Raw genomic sequence first — 12,178 nt, forward strand, 5'->3', positions numbered from 1 at the left:
CAATTTTGGAAAGCCACTTTGAACATCTAGGAAAGTTGAACGTGCTTATGCCCTGTGTCCTAACAGTTTCTTTTTTTTTTTTTAACGTTTATTTATTTTTTGAGACAGAGAGAGACAGAGCATGAATGGGGGAGGGTCAGAGAGAGGGAGACACAGAATCTGAAACAGGCTCCGGGCTCTGAGCTGTCAGCACAGAGCCCGACGCGGGGCTCGAACTCACGGACCGCGAGATCATGACCTGAGCCGAAGTCGGGACGCTTAACCGACTGAGCCACCCAGGCACCCCCCCTAACAGTTTCAGTCATGATGGAACCAGCGATAGTCGGTATCTCTTAAGCGTGGTGTTCCTTTCTGTTCTTATTCTCACCGTTTCCTGGGTCTCAAGTCGCTCAACATATGTTTTAAGGACAATCATACCGGATCTCTTTAGTCTTACATCCTGCTGTTGCTGTCAGATTTATTTCAGTCCTTTCCTTCCTTCTCACAGAGAGCAGCCCATCTGATAGCAATCTCTGGATACTTGGCCAAGTCCTAAGAAAAACTGATTGGCTGTAAGGACCGGCCGCTGACTTGAAAACTAACCTGTGTGTGTTCATAACTGACACAGGAGGGTTCAGCATGCACAGACACCATTCTGTTTTCTTGTGCCCACTCTTGGCATTAACGTTTACAAATTCATTTTCTTAGCTCTCTCACTTCCCACAATAGCCCTATGAGGTCCATGCTCAGTATCCCCACTTATAGATGAAGAAACTGAGGTGCAGGGAGGTGGAAGGGGAGGAGATAATATCCACCCCCCTGGTTGTTCTGCTTCCCGGTCTGCACCATTTATCCAGGTGATAACCTCGATGGTTCAGGCCAGATTCGGGCTGGTTGGCAACGAGAGGACTGGATTAGACACATGAACCACTTCCACTGACTGAATCCTTCCGTACACTGTTCTGGCTTACACAAGCCGTTTGTTTATTTCCACGTGTTTCCTTCCTCTTAGCAAGCAGTGGTTTAATGTGGCCTGCATTGTGAAGTACCCAGAGCATTTATAGAATTCAGCAGTAATTCCCAAATTCTGCGTACTTTTCGCTTACTAAATAATGAGTCTTTAATTACTGGCTGACTTAAGCTGGTTTTCAAAGAGTGATGCTGTTAACTGCCAGCTGTATCCCACAATGGTGGATAAGAATAGTGTTCTATTTTATTTTATTTTACTTTCTTTTCTTTTTTTTTTTTTTTTTCGTTCATTCAAGACCTCACTCAGAGGAGAGTACATCACCCACGTAGCTTCCTTGACACTTTGTTCTTCAAACAGATGAATTACTTCCCAGCCTGGAAGGCCGCCGAATCTCTAAGTTGACATGTTCTCTGAATGATAAATTTCACATAAGAGGATGATGCCAGGTGTAAGAGGGTTTGATGAAAGGACATTTGAACTTTACCAAAGATACAAAATATTTCCCTTCTTAAGAAACTTTAATGAGGAAAAGACGCTGTGAAACTTTTTATGTTCAATTCGGCTTCCAGTACACGTTTTAGTGATAGATTATTCGGGCAGTATGTCAGCAGTAGGCTAAACAGTAGATGATTCCAGGTGAAATATATCCAGTGGCTGAGCCCCCTCCTTCCATCTGAAATGTCCTACAAACCTCCAGACATCCTTTCTACAATTGGACTGGTGAGCTCATCGTATGGTTCAGAAGCTAAGACTTCTTGTCTTATAGGTGTGTGGCATCCCTTTTCCTGATGAAGTTTCTGGATTAATCATATGCTTCCTTTTCTATCTGATATTCAGGATACAGTGCAGATCCTTTTGGTGAAGTTTCGATGCATTTGTTGTTTGCGTAAATCAAAAGCATTCTCCTAGCCCTGTTTAGAACTATTTAAAACCTTGTGCCGACCTTAAAAGAGCTATAGGACGTAGGTTTTGTGCTGGGAAATAGCACATTCTTTATCTTTCCTTCTCGGATACACTTTTCTTTAGAAACAAAGCAAGTCTCACGAATTTTAAATTTTAAAGAGATGTTCGGGTCTTCAGAGGGAGGAAAGCAGCAATCTCTTACCCTAAGTGGGTGAATACAATTCCTGGGTGTTTCGAACACTGAAGCCATTTGAATAATGTTATCATTTTTATGCAGGCCCTATCTAAATAGAATTTTATGCCTATCCTTTTAAAATGATGAAAACAAAAAATTTAATCTGCTAAAATTCTGTATACTTCTTCCAGCTGTCATTGCATATTTTCCATGGTAGATGGTCACGTTTCTAACCGGATAGCTTAATTCCAAACGAGCTATAGTTCCAGTACATTCAGGCTCTGTTTCGTGGATTAGGGCTCACAGCTATACTCAGAGGCGTATTTAAAGGGCTGATGCTTTCACAAGGATTGGATGGTGTTGTCATTGTCTTTAAGAGATTACAAATGCATAAACCATAGCAGTTTGGGGGAAGATCTAGAAGAAAGCGTGGGGCCACAACCACCTTGCGTATTTAAACCTGACACATGTCCCCATATGCCATATGCTCACAATGTCAGAGCAGTCATTCATAAACAAACTGTCCCGTAGACACAGAGTCTCTGTATTTCTGTATTGGATGGCAAACTGAAATGATCAATAAGCGTCTTCTGCCTTTGCCGTCAACTAGGCTCTAATTCAGGGGCTTTGTATTTCGATGAGGCCTCGGCTTTCCAGAAAAAAAAAAAAAAAAGAAAAAAGCTTTGTGGATTTTGAGGAGATTCTCTGTGCCCATGGTCCTCACCCCCTCTGTCTTCACCCCAAGCCTCTGGTTCCGAAGGTAAAATAACTTGGGTAGCAGGGAGTTCTGCACAAGCTCCTTGGACCAGCCGTGCACGTACGGGTCTGATTCTCACCTCTCCTGGGTCACTCACCCTGGTTTTATCCTCTGTGACTCACTAAATAAACGTGTGTCGTATGCACATTATACAATTATACATCCACATAAGCAAATTGTGTGTGTCTGCACACAGGTGTAAAATCTTCAAAGGCTGCCCTTGTCTTTTATGGAGTCCCTTGCACAGAGCATTGGAATGACAGACTTTTCTCGGAGCCTAAAGGGAGCTCTTTTCCACATCCGGTCCCAGAGAAAGGCTTTTCAAGGCCACTCACGAAGAGTCAGGTCAAATTCTAAAGCAGATGACGGCGTTACGATTGGTTGGCAATTGCAAATGGCAAGGAGGGCCCAATCCATTTTTCATGAAGTTATAATTAACATCCTGTCTGCCTCCCACAGGGTCAACCTTTGGGAATGAAGACCAGCCAGCTCCGAAGGCGGCTCTGCCTTCCAAAGACGCACCCAAGGGGGCCAGCCGGGCGACCCCTCCAGCGTCCTCCAGTGTGACAACCCCGCGCCGGAGTTTGCTTCCAGCGCCCAAATCCACATCTATACCCGCTGGTAAGACTGTGTGCCTCTGAGAAGCTCTACAGTGGAGTGCCTTTTCTGCCTTAAAAAGTCTTTTCAGACTCCCCATGTACATCACTTATTTAGATGGGATGACGGATGAGTTTCAAATGGCATTTAAAATTAATAATAACAACAATACCGCTATTTTCAAGGTACTTTCACGCATTCCTGTGTTTAAATTCTCACAGCTTCCTCTCGCTCCTCCCCAGACTCTTAACCCATTGAATCACACAGTTTTGTGTGGGGGAAAAAAAACCCAAAACAACAACAACAAAAAACAAGAATCAAGCTATTTTAAGCCGATTGGCATTTGGCTCTGGAGGCACATAGAACCAAACTTCTGACTCCTCCTTCGGGAGTGAGTCATGGGACCCTACGGGAGCCGCTGCCTCCAGAAGGATCTGAGAGCTCCCTTCCCCTCTGGCTCCAGGCTCATGTCACCAAAGCTGGAATCCAAACGAATATACCGCCCCCCGCCCCCACCACCCGCAAACTTTTTTTCGGAAGATAACTGAGAAAATGTGAACATAGTACTGATATTTTAAGCGTGATGTGGCCGTTGTGATTATATTTTTATAAGAGTCTTATTTTGGCCATTCACACGTGAAATGATACGCTGTCTGGGATTTGCTGCAGAGGCACTTGGGATGATGGCAGGTGGAGTCAGTTTACCGGTGATGAAACAACACTGACCACAGATCGCTCGTTGTTGAAGTTGGTCAATAAGAATAGATTCCACTAACTAGACTGCTCTCTCTGCTCTAGCATATACATAAAGTGTTTCATAATAATATGGTAAACTGTGTCAGCAGAGTGGCTGCTTTAGTTGAAGGAAGGTTAAATGGAAATCAGGTATGTCAGGTGTGGTAGCAACCCAATCTCATGTGGTTGTGCCAATCTCATGGTAGGCCCATGAGAATTTCATTATCGGGCCATCTGGGTGGCTCAGTTGGTTAAGCGTCTGACTCTTGATTTCAGCTCAGTTCGTGATCTCTCCATTCATGGGATCGAGCCCTGCCTCTGGCTCTGCCCTGACAGCGCAGAGCCTCCTTGGGATTCTCTCTCTCCCTCTCTCCGTGCCCCTACCCTGCTCCTGTGCTCGCTCCCTCTCTCTCAAAATAAATACATAACATTTTTCAAAATTTTCATTATTTTTTCAAATAGTTCGGCTACATAAGAGATTTCTGAAAGCCATGTGATCTTGATAACAGGAATTCTCTTCCACTTTGCATTACTTCATAAAACATTGTAATGCACTGAATCTAATTTGGTCCTCACAGAAACTCTGAGAGGAAGGCAGAAAGCTTTCTTTTACAAAAGAGAGAAGGACAGACCACAACTCGGAGTGTGAAACACTTGTCCAAGGTCATCTGATGGCATCCGGAAATAAACACATGTTGTGTATGTTTCCAGCGCCTTTTCCGTAATATTATCCGTATCAGATGGGGGCTATCAGAATTCTGTCATCCACAGTGTGTCTATTAACGTCAAGTTTCGTGTTACCACGAAGGTAGTAGTAAGAGAATGGCACCAAGGACTTCTTGCCTCAGGCTAGGTCCTCCTGGAGATGGCCTGGTATAGAGTTCGGGGTGATGCCATGACCACTGTGTTGGCTTTTGTTACTCCTGGCTCGTAGCTCAGCACCCTGATACACCATCTGCAGGTTTTCCTTAAAATTCCAAATAATGCCTTTAAGAGAAGTAGGAGCCTTTTCATAGAAGCTGAAATCGTGTGTGTGTGTGTGTGTGTGTGTGTGTGTGTGTGTGTGTGAAAACACTCACCTAGCCCTCCCTGAGTGGAGACGTGTGTGTGATTTTCTCCAGAGGCAAAATTTAAGTCTGTACTTTCTTGGTTCCTTCTTATGATGAGCCATCACTTTCTTTGTCAAAAATTCAAGTGTACCTTCTTTCAAGCTGATCTACGAGGCATCCAGTGGATCTACTGGACCTGCTCTTCTAAGTTAAAAACATGATGATGATAATTGCTTTCTTCCTTATTCCAGACCCACATACGTTGTATTGTTGCTCTTCCTTGACCAGTTCAGTTGCTGGGTTCCTGAGTATCTGTGCTGGGGATAGAATAGTCTAGAGATAGAAAGATGAGTGAGACACAGTTCCTGTCCCAAAAAGGTTCACAGGCTGGTGGTAGAGAAGCACAAAAAAATAGTTGCAGAAACATTGTTAAGTGTTATAATGAACTATTATTATACAGTCTAATGTTGATCATCTTGCTTGGCCTCAGCCCAGCCAACCTCATGGAGCGGTTTATGTTGCAGTGCTAGCTGGTCTAAGGTATGTTCTGTCATAGGATGCCTGGGGGGCTCAGTTGGTTGAGCATGCAACTCTTGATTTCAGCTCAGGTCATGATCCTAAGGTCATGGGATTGAGCTCCACGTTGAGCCCCACACAGAGTGTGGAACCTGCTTAAGATTCTCTCTCTCTCTCTCTCTCTCTCTCTCTCTCTCTCTCTCTCTTTCTCTCTCTCTTTCTCTCCCTCTCTCCCTCTGTCCCCCTCTGACCCTCTCCCCAGCTCGTGCCCCCCCAACTAAAATTAAAAAGGAAGGAAAAAGAAAGATATGTTCTTTCCTTTCCCCATCCATCCCATGCATCAAGAGAATAAGATCAGTGAGGGAGAAGCCATATTTGCTTTGTTGCCCAGCTAGGGTAAGGAGACCACACACATTGCTTAAAATCCCAGAGAAAATGGAATTGAGATGTCAGGGAAAGGTATGGATTGGGAAAATGAAGCCAAAAGCTCATTTTAAAGATGTCAGGACTTTGTCTTCCAACTTTTATCTAATTCTAACACCTAAGGCTTTCTTGCATTTCAAAGTTATTGCTAAAAGATGAATTTTATCACTGCACGTTAGCTTTGCATTTATCCCATGGGTTGGAATTTCTAAGTTAAATAAAATCTAGTTTCAGAAATAAAATCAGCTTTCACATTGCCTTGTGTCATCAAAGCTTCTTAAAAATGAGAAGGTAGGCATGCAGATTACCACCAAATCCCAAATCATTGGATTTCTTGGGACTGTAAGGTGTCTGGGTATGTGAATTACTTAGATAATGCCAACCCTTGTTTTTTTCAACCCGTGTTGTTGGGAACATTTCTGAACTGCAGTGCTCTGCTTCTTTCCCTTGGTGATTCCAGGCTAATGATGGCAGAGCTCTTGTATCTTTGGGTCCTCTGCTCAATTACTGTCATCCATAATTGCAGATGCAACACGTTTCCCAACAGAAATACCCTGGGAGTGCTTGGGCTGTTGCCTTTAACCTAGATTTCATCCTGGTTCATTCATTCAGGAAACATCTAAGTACTTATTTTCAGCCATAGGGTGACTTGGATTCAAGGATAATTAGAAAAGTTCTTGCTTTTAAGAAGCTTACACTATGGTACACCGAGTTATAAACCAATAAATGGAGGGAGTGCAAGAGATCTATAGTCTTAACAGCTGGATTCTAGTTAATTCTAGCAGACCAAACATTCAGAGTAAAGTGGATTAAGAAAAAAATGACCTGAAAAAGTTTAAATTAAATATGATAGGTTTTTATTATTTATTTAATCACTTTCCCTTTGTTGTTTATTTAATCATTTTCTAACTTATTCATTATTTAGTTGCTTTCTGACTTCAGAAAAGATCCAAAGGAGCATGCAGTAAAGGGCACAAAATAACACAGTTGCAAAGATAAAATTCCAATAAAAACAGGAAAATCCTGATGAAACTAGGCTCAGTTTCCTGGCTCAGGAGCAAAAGAAGAAATACAATCAGAGTTTGGAAAAAGAGCATGTCATTTCTTCGGAAGAGAGAAACTTATTTCCTAGCACACACTTTTAAGATTTAATTCTGTGGATTAAAAAAGACATATGTTGAACAACATAGTGGACAACAACTTTGTTGTAAACCTATCTATTGTCATAATAAAATAATTAGAAAAGAGTTTAAAATTTCGGAATAGGGAGGGGCGCCTGGGTGCCCCAGTGGGTTAAGCGTCCAACTTCGGCGCAGGTCACGATCTCATGGTTCATGGGTTCGAGCTCCATGTCGGGCTCTGTGCTGACAGCTCGGAGCCTGGAGCCCGCTTCGGATCCTGTGTCTCCCTCTCTCTGCCCCTCCCCTGCTTGCACTCTCTCTCTCTCAAAAATAAACATTAAAAAAATTTTTTAAAGATTTTGGAATAGGGAAGGCTTTTCTAAACATGATATGAAACCTTGAAATGCTTTAAAACTGATAAAAATAGCTATGTAAAAATTTATAATTTTCCACAATGAAAGACATAGAATTAAGGAGATAGACTGAATGAAAATGCTGCAACAAAGCGTTCCATGAAAATAAATAGGAAAGATACAACTTAATTGGAAAAACAGGTAGAAGAGATGAATGGGTAATTCACACAGAAGTACAAAGTAGTCAATGGTCATAAACATATGAAAAGATGTTCAAATGCACTAATAACTAAATACATTTAGCTTTTTAAATGAGATACCATCTTTTTCATTCAGATTAGAAAAAATTAAAAAGGTTTATCACAGCCGGCATTAGTGAGAACACTGCAAACGAACACTACAGTGTTCGTTAACAGGAATATAAATCTGCACAAGCTTGTAGAGGACAATTGGTCACCTACAAAAATTTAAGTGTATATAATGTGTAATCCAGCGTTTCTGCTTCTGGGAATCTCTCTTACAAAAATTCTTGCTTAGACAGCAATGACATCCAAGTACAGCTTTTTTGGCAACAATGATTATAATATTAAAAAATTGGAAACAATCTAAATATGCATCAATATGGAGATATTTAAATAAGCTATGATACATCTATTCACTAGACTGCTGTTTAGTCTTTCAAAAAGAATGATGGGGGCACCTGGGTGGCTCAGTCAGTTAAGCATCTGACTTCGGCTCAGGTCATGATCTCGCAGTTCATGGGTTCGAGCCCCGCGTTGGGCTGTGTGCTGACAGCTCGGAGCCTGGAACCTGCTTCCGATTCTGTGTCTGTCTCTCTCTCTGCCCCTCCCCTGCTCACACACACACACACACACACACACACACACACACTCTCTCTCTCTCTCTCTCTCTCTCTCTCTCAAGAATAAGTAAACATTAAAAAAAAATTTTTAAATAATGATCATTACCTCATAGATCTCGGTGTGGCAACAACAGAAAGTTCTAGTGTTTAGTGCTAAACTAACACTAGTTAGTTAAAAGATATATACTGAACATCCTGTCCATGGCTGTTGCCAAGAATTTTAGAAGCTTAGCCTTGGTCTTTCAATAGTCCTTTTTCTCAAAATTTTCATGAAAAGTTTTTCTGCTGTTCATGTCAAATACAAAATCTCAATGGTGCCTTGATCCCTGTAATTCTACGTGAATTTCGGCTTTACCCCTTGACTCTTCATACTTGTTTGCAGTTGTTGTAGCAAATAGGAAAATATTTTCCGTTGAAAATATTGATCTGAAGATAGATCTGGGTCAATATGCCCTCTGATTCTGTCATGTTGACGTGCTGGATTATAGAAAATACAATTACTTGATTCACCCTACGGTATGGAAGGATTTCCTACGGTTATATAGAAAATGAACAGTTGGTAACTTGTCAGAGGGAAAAAGAAAAACCTCTGGGAATAGTAAGGCTGTCACTCCACTTGTATTATAAAAATTGTTTGACTAATTTAAAAGTAGATTCTTATTCCTGAATTAAATTCCACAAATGTCGGTATTTCTGAGCATAGTGTAATTTAAAAGTACAAGTATCTGGTCAACATTATTAAAGTGTGTCTACCGAGCCCTTCGGCATGTACAATGAGCTGCCGAAACAGATACTCCCACCATCCCTCCGGTCCGGCCAAACACCATCGCCCCTTTCTGAGCACACCTTAAATGACGAAAGTTGAGGAAGAGCTTGCTGAAATAAAATATTATGCTTCAGGAAAAGACAGGGCAGGTAAAAGGATTGCTTTAAGTGCTATTAGAATCTTGGCTCTAGATGATTTGGGGGGTTGTTGTTACTGTAGCCTGTAATATATGCCCTTTTAACCTAAATAGCTCCAAGATCGTGTTGTTTTCTAATGACAAGAGTCATGGCATCCCACACTGTGGACTCACGTGTGTTCACAAACCTCCAGGAGTGGCACCTGAAGGAAGCAAGTTGGAAGCAATTAGGCTACGCTGGGCTCTTCAGTATGGAAGGTGTTATTGCTTTGTGTCGACTGCGTTCTCCCTGAGGCTGAGTCTCCGTTGCAATCCCTTATTTGTCACCGTGAAGCCAACAGGGGAACCAGCAATAGGTGGGGGACAGGGGAGCCGACAGTAGAGTAGAAGCGTTTAGAAAGAATCTCTGTTGGAGAAAGATAAAAGCAATAAATTGGAGACCATTCCTTTGCGTGAGGTCACGGAGACAGGGAAATATCATGGGGATGATGTATGGAATGTCTGGAAGGAGGATCTGTCCACTTCATCATTCTAAAAGTCGTGTTCCTGGGTGTCCCGGAAGACCTGTTTGCTGTTCTTTCTGGCCACCAGTGGGGAGGTTCCTAGCGCCTCCCAGCAGCCAGGAAGTGCTGTGATTCACCAGCTGTGACACGAGAGTCAACCCTTAGTCGTCCTGGGGAGTGAGAACGGGTGGAATTTGATTGCGTGAGCATCAGCTCCTTCAACAAATGTTGACTGAGCCCCTTCTTTGAGTTGAGCCCTGTGCTGGGTAGTTGGGGAAGTCATGATGTATGAGACAGACGGTTTTTGCCCCTGTGGATCCGAGGGTATAACAGGAGAGAAAAACATAGAATCTGTACTTATCAGTACATGATTAATTATTTAATTACAGTCATGCTAAGTGCTGTGAAAGGGAAATGAGTATACAGTGAAGGTATATTACACAGACATAATGTAGTGTGCAGAAAACACATAGGCCCAGATCTAAATGATCAGTAGAAGTTGCCAGACCGCAATGGTGGGGAACAGCGTTCCATGCGGGTGAACCATGGGAACTTCCTCTTTGTAAATATTAGAGGTTCCCAAGTCTCCCTCCCCTTAAAATCTTGGATCGGGGCTGCTAACGATTAGATCTGAAATTGAAAATACGTACTCCCTACTTTTCCCTTCTAACCTTTTTATGGAGGAACTTGCTAGCTGTGAAATAGTCAAAAGACAGCATATGCGAAAAAGAAATTGCATAGAAAATCTGTAGCTGCTTCATCAGTTTCTGATGTTATTGGTGAGTCCACCTTGACTTTAATGATTACATAAAAGTTGTCCCTTCAGGAGCTCATGGGGAGTTTGATTTTTTATGTTGTTGGTTTTTAGGACACTTGAGTTTTAAACTCTTAATAACCTGATCCTCTATTTCCGGTTTTGTGATGTGCTATTTAACAATTATAATTAAATGCTCCAGAATGATCTAAGTAAGGGAGAAGATACATTTCTCTTTCCCTGCTATGTCTCAAATTCTTTCATTAAAACAACAAGAGGGGCACCTGGGTGGCTCAGTCGAGCATCTGACTTCAGCTCAGGTCATGATCTCATGGTTCATGAGTTCGAGCCCCACATTAGGCCCTGCACTGACAGTTCAGAGCCTGTTTAGGATTTTCTCTCTCTCTCTCCCTTTCTCTCTCTCTCTGCCCCTGCCCCACTTGATCTCGCTCACTCTCTCTCTCTCTCAAAATAAATAAATAAAAGCTTAAAAAAATATTTTGGGTGATTTGAGAAGCGCCTGGGACAACCCATAGTACCAGAGGAGAATTTATAAAATGCAGTGACTCACCTTGCTATTCAGCGACCCGCAGGGTGTGAAACCTTTTGTTTTGTGGCAACTCCTCAAAAGTAAGGCACAAAAACCCAACTTCCGTTTAAGAGTATATCCACGGATCTGAAAGGTTACACACCTGGTATTTTGCCCACTCCGTTTGTCAGCCTCGAGGAGCTATGGGAGCCGGCCCAGCCGTAATTAATGCAAATGGTCTTTAGAGCTGTGTTTTCCATTGTGATTTCTGACATTTATGTGTTTCAGCACTCTGCCTACTGTGCCGTAAATGCATTGTTATGCAAATTGCTATCATGATGTAGCGCGGTCTCTTAGCATGATGAACATGGAACTTTTAATTACATGTCAGCGTTTAAAACTTTTCATTTCCTTCCAGATTCACGTATCCTACTAGCTCACTTACACTGATGAAACGCCTGCTCCTAATTACGGTCTTCGTGGGGACCGTCTAAAATGCAAATATAAGAAAGAGACAAATGCCGGTGCTCCATTTTCTACGAAGAAGAGTAGCACATTTCTTGGACATTGCAGAGCCTTCCTGTCTTTCGTTTTTCATCCCTTCATCAGCCTATTTGTGTTGAGAATGACTCAACACTGCCCCGTGTTACTAATCGGTAATCAGCCCACCAGCCTGGCCGACAAGAGTCCACATCCCTCCCTCCCGCCCTTCCCCACAGTTGGCAGCCGCACTTCACCGTCTGAACGCAAATCTAGTCCTGTTCCACCCCCGCTTGGGACGTCTTAGTGGCTTCTCCTTAACCACAGGCACAGACTCCATGTAACTGTAACACGAGGTGAGTCCAGGCAGGGACAACACCAGGAGGAGCTGTCGCACAAAGTAAACTTTATCTGCCGCAAGTCATAATAGCACTTATTGAGTCCTTACTGTATGCTCAGCCAGACCCCTCATCGCCTTGCTTTGTCGCTCGTAACTCTTCTTAACCCCCTTTTATCGACGAGGAAGCTGGATTCGAGAAAGCAAATAATTAGCCCCAGGTAACAGAACCA

At 42.6% G+C, this 12,178-nt stretch overlaps 1 protein-coding gene across 1 annotated transcript in view; it reads left to right on the top strand.

Annotated features, from left to right (window-relative positions):
• The window catches only part of MTUS2 (microtubule associated scaffold protein 2), a 565,789-nt gene that overhangs the window by 390,116 nt on the left and 163,495 nt on the right, over positions 1-12,178 (top strand). The window contains 1 exon segment of the mRNA XM_042941853.1: positions 3,244-3,405. Within this exon segment, the coding sequence (XP_042797787.1) occupies positions 3,244-3,405 (162 nt within the window).

The sequence above is a fragment of the Panthera leo genome, chromosome A1 (assembly GCF_018350215.1).
Source record: "Panthera leo isolate Ple1 chromosome A1, P.leo_Ple1_pat1.1, whole genome shotgun sequence".
Classification (NCBI taxonomy): Eukaryota; Metazoa; Chordata; class Mammalia; order Carnivora; family Felidae; genus Panthera; species Panthera leo.